The following is a 17,881-nucleotide window of genomic DNA, read 5'->3' as shown; positions in this document are numbered from 1 at the left end:
GCTACCTTTCTCACTTGTCGTCATGTGACCCTTTCTACTTTTTATTTGTCTCTTTTTCCTCTAATCTACTCATACCTACTTTGTTCTCAGGTTTTGGCAACAGACATGTCTAAACACATGAGTTTGCTGGCAGACCTCAAAACTATGGTGGAAACTAAGAAAGTGACAAGTTCTGGAGTGCTGATGCTTGACCACTACACTGATCGAATACAGGTAAGCTACAGTTATTCAGTTAATTTAAAAGTACTTCCAGTCAACAAACAATGAGAGGAATATTTATAAAAGATAGGAGTGTTATAAAAGATAATGAGACCGTGAACGTGGCTCACCACAATGTTTTTTAAAGGTGGAGACAAGTTGGAAACACAATAAATATGAAGCTGGCATTTTGTTTTAAATAAACTAAACCCTTAGAGTGCATGTATAAGACAGGTGTAGCCACCACAAAGACAGCCATTCGTTTCTGGGCTTTGGTTTTCAAGGCTGGACTCCATGGCTGTTGCAGTCTTGTTATTTTGGCACAGAAGGGAAGTATCTGAATGTAATGGTGGAGTGCTAGGGCATCATGTAATGCTAGCATGCTTGGTTACCAAAGTGCATTGCACAGACGCAGATGTCAACTAATCGGTACAAACAGCACTGAATGGACTCTTAAGTACAATAACCAACAAGCCATTTCAAGAAGCACCTAAAAGTGTTGACGCAGTTGAGGCTTTTAGTTTGGTGACTTTCAAATGGCAGAAGCAAAGCCGCTTGCATTGGCCTTAACCTGTCAGTTTTGAAGCCAGCCTTTCAAGTGGCAGTTTTTGGCATTTGAAAGATTACTTCATCTTTCAGAGCTGTAAGCTGCTGCTTGGTTGAACAATATACTTCACACACCAAACTCCTGCAAGATCTAAAATCCAGACTGACAGTGTGGTGAATGGGACAGAAATGAAACATCCCCAGTTATCTCAGCCAAGGTGATGGTGGTTGCTGACAGTTTCTAAAGCAGCTGATCAGCTGTCTTTGAACAAAGACGAAACAACGGTGTTGATTCGAAAAGTATTTGAATCCACGAAAGACTAGATTCTAACAACTTATTGTATTATTATATGTGTCAAGAGTTTTGGAAAGGACAGCTAATCTGGAATTTCTCACCACTGGAGAAACTAAGTGATTTGCACTGCTCCAGTCAGATGTCACAGAAGAACAGGTGACATTAACAGCGGGAGTTAAAGGAAGAGCTCAGGTGACATCTGGATTAAGCGATAACATCTTTACAACCCTTTCATTGGGAGGTTAGATACAGAGGTTAATTAAATTCAGCTGCAAGCAGTGGAGGATGTTTTCTGAGGATTTAAACATGAAGAACATTTTTGCTTAGTAGCTGTCAAGATCAATAAGGAGGAAAGAGCAGTTACTGAGACTTTGGAGAATTGTACCAACTTGTGGAGGAAAGGAAAGGAAAAGAGAATGAATGTGAAAAAGGTCATAAAAACATTGGGTTTGCACCACATTTTTCAGTCGCTTTGTCAATTTAAAATGCTTTAAAATGTCAGACAACTTAAAGGGAAAAAGTAGACGATGGGCAAACAATCTTCATGTTTATCAGATTTCAGGATAGTGTTAATCAATGCTACGGCCATTACTCAAAAAAGGTGAGGTATTGCACATTACTCTTTACTTTTCTATTACTTATAAACCTGAAGCTACAGTCCCACACACCAATAGAAATCCCCACCCTAACAAGGACACGCATATAAAGAGCCCAAAAAGACTTTAAAGGAATCGTCACCGTAATTCAACTGCATAGGTTTAAATAGAGGCCAGCAAGCTTATTGCTTTTGTTACCTGTTGAAGTTAAGGCTCTGGCTGCAGGGCTGGGGTCAGCATACACTCAGCTATTATGTCATTCTGGGTTCTTGCCTAGCTTTGTGTTTGCATGATGTCTGCGCAGATGCTTGCAAAGGGCCGAAGCTGCGTTAACAGTATAATGCAACTGTTTCTGTCATGGACGCAGTCTTCATTTCACTATCGCATTCTTGTCCATTTATGCAATAACAATAAAGGTAATGTCCGTATCGCTACACTTCAAAAGCCGTAGACCATGACACCAGTTTGTTCCTCCCTGCACATAAACTGAAAGTAGCTGATTGTGGTGCACAGAAAGAAAAAAGCTTGTTTGTTTGTTTGTTTGTTTTTTATTTCTAACACAAGTAACAACATAATTTTAACTGTCATTTAATTATTGAATTTAGTAGTACTGCATTACTTAAAAAATGTCATGTGATTACAGTAACAAGTTTCATCCAACACTAGTATTTCTAGCTTTGTACGTTCACAATATAATGTGAGGTAAATGATTTTGTATATGTGCAGGTATTGAGGAACATGGTGCACTGTGCTGACCTGAGCAATCCCACAAAGCCTCTGGCTGTGTATCGACAATGGACAGAGAGAATCATGCAGGAATTCTTCAGGCAGGGAGACAAGGAGAGAGAGCGGGGGATGGAGATCAGTCCCATGTGCGATAAACACACTGCATCTGTGGAAAAAAGTCAGGTAAATGAGCAGCAGTGAAATACACACATGTATGAATATAACAGCACGCAACTGGATAACTGTTAATGCTGTAGGTGGAGTGATAACTACAGTGCAGAGAGTGATTTATCAGCTCTGATCGCAGCAGTCATCCTCCTACATTTTTAATGCTGATTTGCAGGCAGTGAAGAAACACCACTGTGCTAGCTTATGTCATGGCAGTCATTGCCTTTTTCTTTTTTTTCCTTTACGTAGGTGGGCTTTATTGACTACATTGTCCACCCGCTGTGGGAGACATGGGGGGATCTTGTACACCCTGATGCCCAGGAAATCTTGGACACTCTGGAGGACAACAGAGACTGGTACCAGAGCACTATTCCCCAAAGCCCCTCACCACCTCCTGTGGACGACGACAAGGATCTAAACGTGTGCATAGACAAGTTTCAGTTTCAGCTCACTCTGGAAGAGAGTTTACAGCGGGAACAGGAAGACGAGGATGGCAAGCCCACGCCAAACCATGTGGCACAGGACTGCAGTCACGGGGAGGATGAGTGCAAAAAGGATGAAGAAGAAGACATAATGGCAGAGGAGGAAAATGAGGATATAATAGAAGAAGAAGATGAGGTGGCAATGGAAGAAGAGAACTTGGAGGAGGAGCTGAAATCTCAGTTGGGTGGGGGGCCTGACAAGGACAGACTTTCTGACACAAGTCCTGTAGAAGAAGAGGAGGATTCTTCTTCACAAGCTGACGATACATGAGTTTTGCTCCTGTATCTCCCTCCTCACTTGCACACATTATCTTGTTCATCCTTTCAATGGCCAAACCAAGAACAAATAAGACTGCAATGACAATACACACCTTTAAATATATTTTTCAAAAAGGGAATAAATACAAATTGCTTAAAGAGAAGTTAATTACACAGCAACTGTAGATTTGGAGTGGCAACAAGTCTTTCGACTGATTCCACAGTGAACTTTAGACTAAGAGGAATCTAGGAGAGCATTAATGTTGGGCGACTGAAGACAGCGTAGCACTCTGGGACTAGAATGCACACACATAAACACACATGAAGTAACACACAACTTATAGAAAGAAAGAAAAACAGGAGCAGGAAATCCACCAATGCAATGTGTGTACGAGCATGCAGCAGTCATGCAGTAAAAGTGTGCTCCGCATATTCCCTGTCCTTTCTTTTTTCGGGAGGCAGAAACACACGCTGGACTGTATGTTTGTATGTGTGCATTTATTAGAGGGACACTGATAAGTATTGAATCTCTTTGGAAAAAGCCATCCCTTAATGGAGTATTAACTAGTGTTCAGTCAGTATTAGTAATTCATGTTCGTTAGAATCTCAATAGAAACTGTTCTCCTCAGAAAAGCTACACGTCCGAGTAACTTCTTTTTTTTTCCATTTCTGTCGGAAAGAAAAATAAGATAATCCCATCGGAGTTGGAGGAGGTGAAGGAAAAACTACGGAAGGAAAGGAAGATGCTGCGACGAAGGGGCCATCGGGTCCCATATCCCCCTTTTTCCCTTTACGCGGAGAGTGCTACTGGTGCAAGATGGCTCTGTGCCTTTCTGAAACACCAGCTTCTTGAACGGAGCTGTCGTGAAGCAATGCATTGTGGGACAGGAGTGTCTGAATTTGTCATCATTTTTGATTGTCTCTTGTTGAAGATCTCTCTCTCTTTACTGTTCATGGTATCGTGGTGTGTATCTCACACGTACAGTTTCTGTGGTGATATGTTTTCAGCTGTAAGTCTTCCTTTGTTGCTCTTCTGGTAATATAATAACTCAGAACTCTAAATGCAGAGCAATCACTACCACCACCACAACCACCAGTAGACTCTTTCCAGCTTATGTTCTTTTCTTTTTTAATTTTTAGAATATTTTTTTTAAACTTTCTGAGAATAAGCCATGTGATGCTTTGAAGCATACGTTTTGCCTATTTTATATTTGACAGTTGCCGAATACGTTGAAGGGACACGGGATTATTTCATCAGCAGAACAAATTTTTTTAAACGCCATCTCACGCCCACTTGCACTGCGTGGTCATGTCTCCTCATACACAACCAATCTCACCAAAGTAAAGGATGAGAAACTTCAGTGGGTGAAGTGATTCAAGGGAAGACAGATGAATAAGAAAATCAGGGAGGCAGAATGTCAGGGGAAAGAAGCGTGACGTGGCCAAATAGGAGGTCTAGCGGTCCCTAATCATCCTTGTTATGTTTGATGCTTTTTTGCCTTAATGTCAGATGCAGGATATATGCCTGCTAGTATGTAGATTTATAAGATATACAATAGATATCCTAGTATATTTATATCACGTCTGTATGCTTATTTCTGTGAGTATCAGTGGGTCTATACACAATGTATCCAGCATTGCATTTGGAGGGAAAAGGTAGACACTGCTGCTGACTAGCTGTTATGTTGTTGCTGTGCTTGGACCAACGTAAAGAATGTGTTGTTTTCTAATCACAACGACTATCTTATTATAGCTATCTGAAGGCATTGAGGGGGGAAATAAGAATTGAAAGGGGGAGTTGAGGTGTGTGTGTTTTTGGTAGGTTTAAGAGGAAGATGTTGTCACACTCATCGTCGCTCACTCACTGGCATTGCCGTATCTCGTCGAGCGGATGTTCAGGATTCGATCGACAACAGCTCAAACCGGCCGCAGTTTGTCCAGGTGTTCGTTTCTCACAGGGTATAAATGAATTAAATACATAAACAAACAAAAGAACACGAGTGGGGTTCTTTTGAAGGTAAGACCAAGTTCCTGCAGGTCAGTAACTCAGCTTATCTGAAGACACCACCACAGACTGGTGTAAGAAAAGCCCCATGGGCACAGCTGCGAGGCCCCCCACACACAGGCTGTTTCATCCAGTGAAATGGGAAGTTACTCAAATAAAAGATTCCCATATGCACTGGCCTTTTTTTTTCAACACGTTGCTTTGTTTTGTGGCTTCTCGTTCTGTTATAAGCTATAAAAACATCAATATTTAATTGCCATACAAACACAATACTGTAGCAATTGTTTCTTATTAAGGAAATTATTAAAGTGATTGATTGCTGCCATTCTTTTTAAATGATGAGAAGAAAACCAGGGGAAGTGTTTTCTTTGAACAGTTTGTGTACAGTTTATTTTTATATCATTCTGGTGGATGGTCTGGAAAATGAATCACGTGTTGATGACTATAGCTATAAGCATTACCACTCTTGTATATAATGTAATATTGGATTGTAAATTATAAATTTATCCGCATCATCATGATTAACAAATAACCACTTAAAGTTGTTAAGTGAACCACTGCAGGCCACATCCTCATATTTCCATTTTTTAAACATATGTTCTCCTCACTCGTGCTGTCCTATTTTATTTTTTCACTTTTTAGTTGTTCACATTTATTGTTCAAATCAAATATATTCGTACCAGCACTTTATTTCATCAGGTTTCGAGGCAGACGGTGTGTTTCAGGTAGTGTGTGCTGCTGGTTTGGTCATTCGCAGTCACTTATTGATTATATTCCACTGGGCCAAACCACAAACCCTCATTGTGAAGCAGTTAGCGTTCACCTCTCTCTGCAGGCATAACCAAACAACCCAATCATTCTCGATTAAATGTCCAGATGAGACTGAACCCATTTGACCAATGCGATCAAATGGAAGTTGAGGTAGTCACATAGGATACAGTTAAAGGAGATAAATGTGTCCTTATGTGACTTGGCCCTTTCTAGCACCGTCACCACCTCGGTTTCTTAGTAACTTTAATCACTATCTAGCCTGATAGCCTAAATGTCCATCCCGTGGTGGCTTACTTAGCTGGTTCCCATCGGGTTTGCTGTCAGGTTATTGTTGTCACAGACTGACTCCCTCTGAGAATACTTCTCTGGGCTTTAATTCATGTGTTTGTTCATGAGTAAGAAAGGTTATTCAAGGGAAAAAAAAAAACATGAAATGATTGTAATATTTGTAAATGATGTTGCTGTAATGTGTAAAATGTGTCCAAGTTATTTTTTATTATATTATTTTTATGAGAGTTTTTCCTCTTGACAGAGCTGAGGTGTCATTTTGTGAATAAATGCATTTAATAAGCAAACATCTATATATAAAACAATATTATAGTATATCAGTATATTTTTCTTTTATTTCACTGTTCAGTACTGTAAAGTGTGTTAAAATACAAATAAAGAAAGATTTTTCTATTAAATGCAAACTCCACTCTCCTGTTTGCTACGTTTTTCTTCTTCGCATTAATGGTTTCTAATAACTCTATGCAGCTTAACACGGACAAAAAAGTGTCTAACTTGTGCTTTTGTGAGCATTACCGCCCAACTCAGAGCTTGGGGTGTTTCTCACCCATTGTAAAAGCTATCATTTTTTCATCATTTTTTTTAATCACATTTTTGACTTTTGATGCTCATATCAAGTCTGATTCACTCGTTTTGCTTTTTTTCATTTAAGAAATATAGCTAAAGAAAAAGAATTAAGAACTCCAGATTTCTTATTTATTGCGTCTATTACAATAAATAAGGAGATTCATTCATTATTTTTCTTGTGAATTGGACCTGCTTGTCCATGTCTTTATCTCCTCTCACTTGCATTTGACTATTTTCATGACTGTTATCTATTAATCACCTCCAATCTGTTTAAAATGATTTTAACTCACTGTCACCCCAATTCTAAAGTTTTCTTGTCGGGCTTGTTTATATTTCAGTTTAATAATCTTGGTCCATTAAAGCCTTAAGGAGCAAGGCCAGTACCAACATTGTTGAACCACTCCACCCCTGTTCTTCAGACTGTGGCATCCTTTTTGAGACAAGTATTTTAGTAGTGTTTGCGACTTGCTTTGATCGGCAGTTTTTGTTAATCCACAGAAAATGTTGTTTGCTGTGGATTAACTGAAAAAAAAATAGACATTTCTATATTAATAGTGGAACAGGAACCTTTTTGCAATTTCAACTGTTTAACTTTTACTTAACTCATTTGGTTTACAATTAATGGCAATCGAGGTGGGGTCAGCTAAAAGTTAAAAATCCCTGGACTTCTTCACATTTTCCATAGTCATCCAGTAGGCGTGCTTAACTTAATTTAGCCTGCAGCTTGGTTTATTTTCAGTTAAACTTCAGAGTGGCTTAGCTTGTTTACATTTTGGTTTTTAAAAGATTTACAGTAGTTCCTTTTCCCCTCACGTACTCTTAGGTAAGTATTGTAACCTTGGAATGCACCTCTATTTGGACCTGTTTGGTCTAGTACAGGTAGGTTGGTACATGCATACACCTAGATTTAAATAAGATTTCCTATTTGTATTAAATCTGGTACTGTGGTTTTAAAGAGAGGCTATTGCGTAGGGACATTTCTGATATAGATTTATAAATGTGTTATGAAAGTTTAAAATCAATGCATAAATGCTTAAATGTTATTTACCCCATAGTTAAATATTGGTAAAAGTGCAAACAGTGATGACTACCTCTCTTACACGAGATGGCTGCGTCCCCAGAGTCCTCTACACTTCAGACAAGCGCAAAGGGTCTTCCCGTTCTCCGCCAATCACAGGAGCCACATAAGAGCGTCGTCCAATCAGAGTGAAACATGACAGAGGAAGGGGAGGGTACATGTTCATGCGCAAGAGCTTTGTCAATACGGAGCTAGGCGGTGGCAGAGTTTAGCTATTAGCTCTTTTGAAAACAAGATAAAAATATAAAGTCCTGTTTGGGCTTCAGCGCATTAGTTGAATTGCAAAGGTAATATGACGTTATGATATTGAAATACACTCGAAGGGTGTTTTTATATTAGCATTTTAATTTTGTAATATGTTAATGCGGTAGCTAAAGGTGCTAGTTAGCATTGATTTGTTAGCTCGGGATATAAAATTGATACAGTTAGCTCAGGCACGTTGTAGTTTATAAAGTTATGGCTCCTGGTGTGCTTCCTATTGAAGCTGCGTTTAACCTGTATATTTTTTATGACCGATAGGTCGTGGTGCCGTTGCACGGTGGACTGTCATTATGTCCTGTCAGTTCCTGCTCCTGCTGTTGCTGAGTGTAGGAGTCTCCGCGGTGGAGGTCCAACGTCCTCGCGGTGTCCCTTTGTCAAGTAAGCATTTATATCTTTAAACAAGACTAAAACGCATCAATTAGTTCACCGAACCTCTGGTAGTCAGTTACTTGTAATGCGGAGCTTTCATGGCACTAATAAAATAAACTTGAAACCTCGACAGAACGGCAGTTTTATGAAGAGGGCAAACCCTTTACGTGCCTAGATGGCTCCCGGACCATTCCGTTTGACAGAGTAAATGATGACTACTGTGACTGCCAGGATGGATCTGATGAGCCAGGTGTGTATATCCTGGAGTCTGATTACTCTTTTCATAGAACGTTTGAATTAGGTAGTTGCTGCTAAATGCACCTGTGCTGTTTATTTTCAGGCACTGCTGCTTGTCCCAACGGCAGCTTTCATTGCACCAATGCAGGTTTCCGTCCAACCTTCATCCCCTCTTCTCGCATCAATGATGGGATCTGCGGTAATTTAGTTATTTATTTATTTTTTTAAATCATGCTGACCATTTTTATTTCTGTTCTTTTGTGTGGCTATGATTTTGTTTACACCTTGAATTCTTTTTTTTGCAGACTGCTGTGACACAACTGATGAGTACAACAGTGGTGCTACGTGTCAGAACACATGCAGGTGGGATTTATACAACTTTCTTAACTATTTTTGCTTTCACTTATACTCAGTGTTGGGAAGGTTGCTTTTAAAATGTATTCCACTACAGATTACAGAATACATGCCGCAAAATGTACTTTGTAATGTATTCCGTTACGTTACTCAATGAGACTAACGTATTCTGAATACTTTGGATTACTTAATATATTATCATGCTTTTTACAACTTTTTACATGAATGTACTATTGCTGTGTGATTTATTACTATTACTGAAGGTCCGCGGCTCCAAACCGTAGTAAAGGGACCTCTGGCTAATACGTCAGGTTCCGTGTTGGGCTCGTAGCCGAAAAATAGCTTTACTTTGTTGTCTGGGTCAAGTTTGAGGCAGAGAGAGGCGTTGAAAGGCTGCTCCAACGGAACTTATTGTTTCGGAGGAAAACATGAACACAGTGTACAGTCGAGTCTTAATAGCTTACTTACAACTGGGCTCGTCAGGCACTCTTCTTTAGGGATGGGTATCGTTTAGGTTTTATCCGATACCGGTGCCAAATCGGTACTTTTGAAACGGTGCCGGTGCTCAAACGGTGCTCAAACCGGTGCTTAAAGAATGGAGAACACAAAATTGGTCCAAAAACCTCTCATGTTCAGCTGTTTTTTGTAAAAAGATAACAATGTTAGCCTTTTCTGCAGCTATGGGGCATATATGGTATCACTCTTGGCTGGAAGCAGTGCTTAAACAATGGAAAAAACACAAACTTTGTCCAAAACCTCTCATGTTTAACTGTTTTCCACTTTTTCTTTGGTCATTTTAGTCTTTTTGGCCAGGGTGAAGGGAGTATCTGCCATCAAACAAGAGGACAGCTGCATGTAGCTATGACGATGTTTGCTAGTTCACCTTACATGCATTAATGTAATAACGTGGTTAGCCTACTCAACGTAAATTACACATGAACAACATTAAGCTACTCACGCAGAGAAGAACGGCTGCTGCTGCCATCATCATCCGTCATCATTTCTGCTACACTGGCAGGGCTAGGGGCCAGGACTCTCCTCTTCGTGTTTTTGGGGGATGTTGCATAACAGGCAACCCACCCGGAGTAGATGTGCTCGGTGTGAGGTCTCGCAGCAAGCTATCAAATACGGCGCATTTCTCAGCTTTTAAAAAAACGCTATGCGTCGCCAGGTGTTTCATCGGATTTGAGGTGTTACCTCCTTTGACAGTATCACAGTATCAGCTTAAAGCACTTGTTGCAGGCTGCTGAGTTTGCATATTTTGCTGTGAAGTACAGCCAGACTTTTGACCGCTTGGCCTTGGACATTTTTAATCTGTAGCTCTGCTCTAAAAGAACGTACGTACCTGGACCCACCTACTATCCTCGGAAACGTAAAATGATTGGCTAGAAGTGTATCACAGCTCAGGAAAAAAAGCACCGAAATAAAGCACCGAAATGTGCGCTGCTTTTCGGTCTGGTTACTACCGTTTATGTCAGATGGCACCGGACACCGGTACCCATCCCTACTATTCTTGGCTGCAGTGGTTATTATATTTACATGCTTCCAGCTCCCATTTCTGCTCGATGACAGCTCGTACTTTTCCACTCTCCTTTTTCTCCCTCCTAGCGCTCACAGACACATAACGGGTATGGCAGTCCATTCTCCCTGCAGCACGGACTACACTGCCCATGATGCTACATTCTTTAGGGCTATGCCTGTAGCATTCTGCCTATTAGCTTAGCACAACAACAACAACACCCAGGAAACACAGTCGCAGAGAGAGAGCATCACCCTGTAACCATGGCAACCGTAACGCTGCCGCCTGGAACAACAAAACATAGCTGTCAAAACAAACCCAAACAGTCCTGACCCGCCACAATATGAAACAGGAAATGTAATCCATTTATTTCAACAAAGTAACTGTATTCTGAATACCACCTTTTTAAACGGTAACTGTAACGGAATACAGTTACTCATATTTTGTATTTTAAATACGTAACGGCGGTACATGTATTCCGTTACTCCCCAACACTGCTTATACTTGCATATACATATTCAGTGTTTTCGGTAGATGTTTATTATTCAGAATGTTTTATATGATGTTTAACTTGCAGAGAGCTTGGGCGAAAAGAGAGAGAGAGCTTGCAGAAGATGGCTGAAATTGCAAAAGAAGGCTTTCTGCTAAAACAACAACTCATCCACGAAGCCAAAATGGGTCTAGAGGATAAGAAGGTGTGAATGACAAAACAACCTGTGGTCCTTTTGCAGTATGCCTCTGAAACATGAATCCTTAGTCATAATCATTTTGATGTAGAGATGCCGGTGCCTAACAAAATACACTTGCAAATGTGTACATCAGTTACCTCTTAGAAACTCACATTTACATTCAGAAACCAAATATTAGACAAATTGCACAAAAAAACCAAAACCAAAATAATTTCAAGTATCAAAATGTTGTTGTTTTTTTGTTTTGTTTGTTTTTTAAGTTTTAACTAAGTTACTAGTGCCACACGTGCAATAGACTAGCGTTCTATGTGACCTGTTTTGGGGCTGCATTCAGTACTTATATTTTTCTGGATTTTAATGTTAGGGTATCGTTTGCTTTCTATAGTGATTTGTTTATATTTTCCACAGCTATTGTGTATAGGTTAAATTGTTATATTTTATAATTTTCTCTCAATAGGCCAAACTTGGAGATGTTCAGGGGAGTAAGAAGGATATGGAAGCAAAGGTGGAGGCTCTAAGAACAGTAAAGGAGTCTGCAGAGCAGCCTGAGAGAGAAGCTAAAGAGCGCCATCTGAAGGCCTGGGAAGGTAAACTAAGATTTAAAAGTATATCGCCATCTACTGTTTGTAATGAGCATGACATTACAGGTTCTCTAGTGTCATTTAAGCTAAATATTAAATATTGTTTGATCCTGATTGTTTTGCAAGTATGGCTCATTCGCAACGCATAGCAAGGTTGTTAATTAAATTTTCATATATAATTTTTTTTCTTTTTCCCCAGATCAAAAAGCTCTCATTCAAAAAGAAAAAGATAGTGCTAGAATGGCTGAGGTGTTTCTTGAACTTGATGATGATGCAGATGGTTTGTGAGTACTGGCACCCTCCAGAATTGTTGGGACACGTAACAAACTGAAAAATATATCTAGTTAAACAGCTGGTGACATGCCATAGAGACCACTTTGGTAACAATAGCAACACCGTGAACTGATTGTAACTCTTTGAAACAAAGGGTTGACATGCCATTTAATATATACACTTTGGCTGATCATTATCCTGAAGTAATTTAGCATTTGTTGTAGCATTTGTCTTTATCCAAGTAATTTATATATTTTTTTACGCCACAGTGTGTCAGTGCCTGAGCTTTTGTCTCATTCTGAGCTTGACCCAGATGCAGACGGTTCCTTCACAGAAGCAGAGGCGCAGGTAAAACGGATTCTGTTTGTCTTCTGGTAAAGTTTACTGGGTTTTAGAAACTGTGACACATCAAAATCTGAACCTTTCCTTTGTTTTGCATAGGGACTATTGGGAGGAGTGGATAAAGTAGACACAGTAGCATTTGAATCTATCTGGAGTAATGTCAAAGAAAAATACATGTCAGAGGTAAGATGCTATACTTTTTATTTTTTTAATTTTTTTAATAAATAGTAAATTTCATGAGAAATTTATGTAAATATTGTTGGCATCAGTCCAACGCAGACACCCCAGCACCAGAGGAAACTTCACGGGAGGAAATAAACGAGCCCGTCTCTGACAACGAATCTGATCAGTACCCTGACGATGATATACCAGAGGATGAAGATGATGATGATGAAGAGGATGAAGATGATGACCGCGATGAGCATGACTATAAGGTCAGCTCACTGAATTTTTCATCAAACTTCTGCTGGATGAGTCAGAGTTATTTTTGGAGTTAACTTATGTTTGATTTGCAGATCCCTCCTACAGCGAGGACTGAAGAAAAGAAGGATGATGATGAAGGAGCTATGCCTCCCTATGACCAAGAAACGCAGAACCTCATTGATGGTAAGAATGCGTTTAAAACTGAGTGACTCATCCTGTCCTGAGCAATAAGTATTTGACTCATCACAGATGTAGAAGCATGTCAGTTTGCATTTTAATGTTCTAATTTGAAATGAATTATTCATTATGTTTTGCAATAAATTGTACAGAAAAGGAATTAAATTCCCCAGCTGTGTATCTTTTATATGACACGAAGTTCATTACATATGAAAGCATCAAGAGGAAGTCATGATTTGCTCAGACCTTTTGTATGTTTGTGTGTGTTTTTTGTGAGTTTGTTGTACGTGTATATTTCAAGTCTGTGCATCTGATTCCCAGCTGCTCAGAAAGCCAGGGATGAGTTTGATGAGGCTGAGAGAGCTCTCCGGGAAGTAGATGATCAGATCAGGTAAGTGCTCAGCCTGAATGTGAAGAAGCCTCTTTGCCAGTAATGCAATCAGCTTTTGTTAACATAATGAGAGTTTAAATTTCAACAGCTGCATTGATTTGTATTTTTTTTTATTTTTTTTTTATTTTTTTTTTACACAATCAGCGAGTTATTGTAATTGAAACCTGTAAACAAATACTGTTTAATTTTGGATTGGGTATTTGTTTCAGGAACCTTGAGAAGGAAATCTCTTTTGACTTTGGACCCAGTTCTGAATTTGCCTACCTCTATAGCCAGTGTTATGAGTTGACTACAAGCGAGTATGTATTGTAAAAAAAAAACAAAACATATTTTTTTTAATGCTTTGTATAATATTTATTATATATATTATATATTTCTGAAGGTCTAAGTTTGTCTGTTTCTTTCAGGTACATCTATAGACTGTGTCCATTTAACAGGGTAACCCAGAAATCCAAGTTTGGTGGATCAGAAACTAACTTAGGGTAAGACAATATCTGTTCTTTCTATTTCGCATGGCTTTGCTTGAGTCTTTGCTCATCCGTGTTTGCCACCATTTTCTTTGTGCAGATCCTGGGGGAAATGGGCCGGTCCTGAGGACAGCATCTATTCTGTAATGAAGTATGAACATGGAACAGGTTGCTGGCAAGGCCCCAGCAGATCCACCACAGTGAGTGACACCCAGCCAGGCATCATTTCATCTTTTCTGTCTTAATTTGACTTTAAATAATTGCTGTTATTTTACAGAGAAACAATATAATTTGTTGTTTTCCCTTTTAGGTTAAGTTAACATGTGGGAAGGAAACTGTTGTGATGTCTACCTCAGAGCCTAGTCGCTGTGAGTACCTGATGGAGTTTACAAGCCCTGCAGTCTGTCAGGAGCCCCCAAGCCTGGAAATATCGAGTCATGAGCACCAAGAACTCTAGATCTTTTTGATTAGTAAGTAACTCCCAACTTCTGAGTATTTGTAGCAAACCAGTATCATCCTCCTTTCACGTCTTCCTGTCCATCCCTTTTATATATCAAATGTTTCTTATGGCCAGCATTGTTTAAAGCTGGCATATTTTCTTTGCTTAACCAAATGAAAATGTTGTACAATCTGAAGGTTTAGCATTTCAGAATTTTTGGAAGAATTAGGTAAAGCTTCATTTTAGAAGAAGAGCAGGCCAGCAGCAAGATCCAGGTAAAGGCAAGTTCATAATAATTCATCGTAGTGATTAAGAGGGTTAGAATTAATGAAGGCCAGAACTTAATGATGTCCTGTAAGGGTAAGATGAATGCAAACGGTACTACAGTATTCCACATCAGCACTCTTACAATAGTGCATACATCCTTTACTGCACACAGTTGGAACTTTAGAGCTTCCAGCTGTTTGAATGATGTCACAGGTATAAACATTGCTACCAGCTCAGATTGTAAAATGAGTTCTTATTTTTAGAAAGTAATTTAGGGTTTGTTGTTGAATCGCAGTTACTGTCACACATTTCATACCACAGCGATATAGTGATATCAAATTATAAGTTTGCCCGCAAGCCGCCCACAGATGTCGTAAATGGTAAACAGATATCTAATACAGTTTTTCTTGAAATACAAAGTGATGTAATGCTGCAAATTATGAAGCGTGGTTAATCTTAAATTAAATTGATTTCTTATAGCCATTTGTCTTAGATTTTGTGGGTGATGCACAGTTGATAGTTACATACCTGATGTTAAAGTGCTTTAAAATGGTATGGTAATAGGGATTCTTATTAGAGATGCACCAATACTCATGTTTTTTTAAAATAGTTTTGGTTTGTATTTATAGATAAATGTTACTGACTGTCTAGTGGCTATAAATTAGGTGAGTATCTGCCAACGCTGGTGATTTCCAGTTACATCGGTGCATCTCTAATTGATCTGGTACAGCAAAATAAAACTTGAATGTGTCATCCTCTAACATTAACATGGCATCCATCTCGAATGTAAGCAATAATTAGGAGGCATCTGTGCTGCAGATGCTTAGTCCTCAGGAATGAAACCATTAGGGATCAGTGACTAAATTGTTCTTCCTTTTTTAAATAACAACAAAGACATGACTTAGGCAAACAAGCCATTGAAATAAACATGTATGTGCTCCATCTTGCAGGTTGTTCTCAAGGGACCACAGTCACTACAGCAGTATGGAGTTGCCATGCTGTGAGCAGCATCACCTTGGTGTTGGTTAACAATTAACGATAAATTCCAATGATTAGTTTCTCTTTCACTTCTGTAGCATCATCTAAATTTCCAACTTCCAGTGCTACCTGTTTATTTGAGCCTGTTTCTATCCACTGTAGTGTCATTCCATTATTTTGAAATAAACTTCTTATCGTGCTGTTAAATTTTGTGTACCAGTGCTTTTTTTTTGTCAGAAATAAACTTTAAATCTAAATAATTTTTCTTATGATCACAAAACATATGGATATATTACATATATCCAATCCTATTGATTATTAAATATTTAACTGAAGAGCTGGTGGAAATGTGTCATTTAAAAAAATAATTCAGTGTGCGTTATTGTTGCAATTATCGAAACACTCAAGCCAACAAACCAGCCTTACTGAATGTGCATGCGATTGTAAAATGACATTTTAATAGTGTTTTGACAATCAGTAAAAATCGAGCCGCTTGTATTTGTAGCTTTTATTTTTTATTTTTTTTCTGGCATGTAAAGTACAAATAATTAAACAATTCCATGAAAAAGTCTTCAAGCGTCTTCAGCTGAAATCCCAGTAATAAATATCCTAGTCTAAACTGAAAGGTTTTTTTTTTTCTTTGTTAAATTTTGACATTGTTCATTTGGTCATGTTTGGAAGTATGAGATTTTGTATATTTTTTTCCGCAGACCATTGGTGTCAACGGAAATGTTTTGATCATTTTCACTTTTGATTTGTTCTACCATTCCAGGAAAAATGTAAGAAAAACATCACTAAGTTACTGCGTCCCCTCTTCTAAATAAATAGACACAAAATACAGTTGGTTGAGAAACAGAAGGACCACTCACCCCTTCAGTACCTAAAGACTCCCAAGGAAACCTTCCTGTAGCTTTTCTGAGCTCTGCACTATTTTGTTGGAGCTCCTGGTTAGGTTGCCAATTGTGTAATGAGGCTCAAGAAGCACAAATTGATATTGAAATCGATACAGGTGATCTCAGTATACAATGCAGCTATGTAAACTGAACCCCTGATATCCCATTTTGTAAATCAAACCATCAACATGAACAAGAAAGCTTCTTGTGAGCATATCAAATCAAATCCCTCCCTTCCTGGCTAGCTGAAGGACCCTCAGATGGGCCAAAGCCTGGCTACAGGGGCTGCGCCGTGTCTCAGGGGTTCACCGAGTGGTTGAAAAAACAAGACTGTGATAAGATTAAATAATTAAAAGATTTTCATTTAACAAGACAAACAGAACACAGGCAGTAAAGGCATAACATCTAGCACAAAGCATGTATGTTTATACACTTCAATTAGTTAAATATAGCAGTGCATTCTTTGACTATGGAGAACGTTTCCAAATCGTACTTCTAAAGCTGTTTTTCTATTTGTCCCCCTTTTAAGAAACGAAATGGTGTAACCACAATTTTGGCAAACTTAAAATCTTTTAAACTTGCAAATATAATGAAATAAACCATAAATATACACAAAACATACTTTATACGAGGCAATAATAATAATCATAATAAATAGTTTTTAAGTTAACAATAAGTTAAAACTACAAGCTTAAAGTCGCCCAAATAATACAAGTTTGTTGGCGCTATTTTGAATTTTTTCTGTTTAAATTATTTTATGTTGCAACAAAAGCTACCACAGACTTTACAAACACAATTGAACACAGATTGATTGAAAGAAAAAAATCTAACTAAGTCTAAAATCTGCATACACTGTAAACTGCAACTAATTAAATAATGGAAGAAAAATAACAAACTTTACCCAATCAATGCAACCAAACATAATCTTTGACCCATGTGTGTTCTCTATGGAAACATCAACAACACAAATACACTAATTTAACATGTGAGTCTTGATATGTAAATGAAATCAATAAATTACAGGAAAAATGATATTTGAAATTGACATGGGCTAAAACTGATGATATATTAGACAGTATTCCTTTCAAGGTCATTGAGAATTGCTCTATTAAGACAGCCAAATGATGCAGTTTGAGCTAGCATGGTCAGAGCACAAATTAGGGGCTGAGGAAGTGATTATGGCAATTTTGAGATCAGAGCTCTCATTGCTTGTTTGATTTCTTAACGAGTCTGTTCGTTTTTG

The 17,881-nt window shown here is 38.6% G+C and overlaps 2 protein-coding genes across 4 annotated transcripts in view; both read left to right on the top strand.

The window, feature by feature from the left end:
• pde4a (phosphodiesterase 4A, cAMP-specific) overlaps positions 1-3,430 on the top strand; it is a 46,913-nt gene extending 43,483 nt beyond the window's left edge. For all 3 annotated transcript variants that reach the window (XM_026164569.2, XM_026164570.2, XM_026164571.2), the window contains exons 13-15: positions 91-213; positions 2,362-2,544; positions 2,779-3,430. In XM_026164569.2, the coding sequence (XP_026020354.1) occupies positions 91-213; positions 2,362-2,544; positions 2,779-3,282 (810 nt within the window). In that variant the 3' untranslated portion in view covers positions 3,283-3,430. The remainder of the gene's footprint in view (positions 1-90; positions 214-2,361; positions 2,545-2,778) is intronic.
• Positions 3,431-8,119: 4,689 nt separating this feature from the next.
• Positions 8,120-15,952, top strand: prkcsh (PRKCSH beta subunit of glucosidase II). The gene is made up of 18 exons (XM_026164573.2): positions 8,120-8,265; positions 8,498-8,617; positions 8,742-8,858; positions 8,949-9,044; positions 9,151-9,208; positions 11,296-11,413; positions 11,865-11,994; positions 12,188-12,272; positions 12,531-12,609; positions 12,703-12,786; positions 12,873-13,037; positions 13,119-13,209; positions 13,525-13,594; positions 13,804-13,893; positions 14,002-14,076; positions 14,162-14,261; positions 14,372-14,531; positions 15,718-15,952. Exons 2-17 carry the CDS (start codon positions 8,530-8,532, stop codon positions 14,516-14,518), a joined length of 1,593 nt encoding a protein of 530 aa, XP_026020358.2. The 5' UTR covers positions 8,120-8,265; positions 8,498-8,529; the 3' UTR covers positions 14,519-14,531; positions 15,718-15,952.
• The last annotated feature ends 1,929 nt before the right edge of the window (positions 15,953-17,881 follow it).

This window comes from Astatotilapia calliptera, chromosome 4 (genome assembly GCF_964374335.1).
Source record: "Astatotilapia calliptera chromosome 4, fAstCal68.1, whole genome shotgun sequence".
Taxonomy (NCBI): Eukaryota; Metazoa; Chordata; class Actinopteri; order Cichliformes; family Cichlidae; genus Astatotilapia; species Astatotilapia calliptera.
The sequence above is the reverse complement of the archived record's forward strand: the minus strand, read 5'-3'. Positions and strand labels throughout refer to the sequence as shown.

Excerpts from the sequence above, each read along its gene's own strand:
- prkcsh (XM_026164573.2), top strand. The coding sequence starts at position 8,530 with ATGTCCTGTCAGTTCCTGCTCCTGCTGTTGCTGAGTGTAGGAGTCTCC. Across the intron at positions 12,273-12,530 it reads GATGATGATGCAGATGGTTT|TGTGTCAGTGCCTGAGCTTT; the intron begins GTGAGTACTGGC and ends TTTACGCCACAG. Across the intron at positions 14,077-14,161 it reads GGATCAGAAACTAACTTAGG|ATCCTGGGGGAAATGGGCCG; the intron begins GTAAGACAATAT and ends TTCTTTGTGCAG.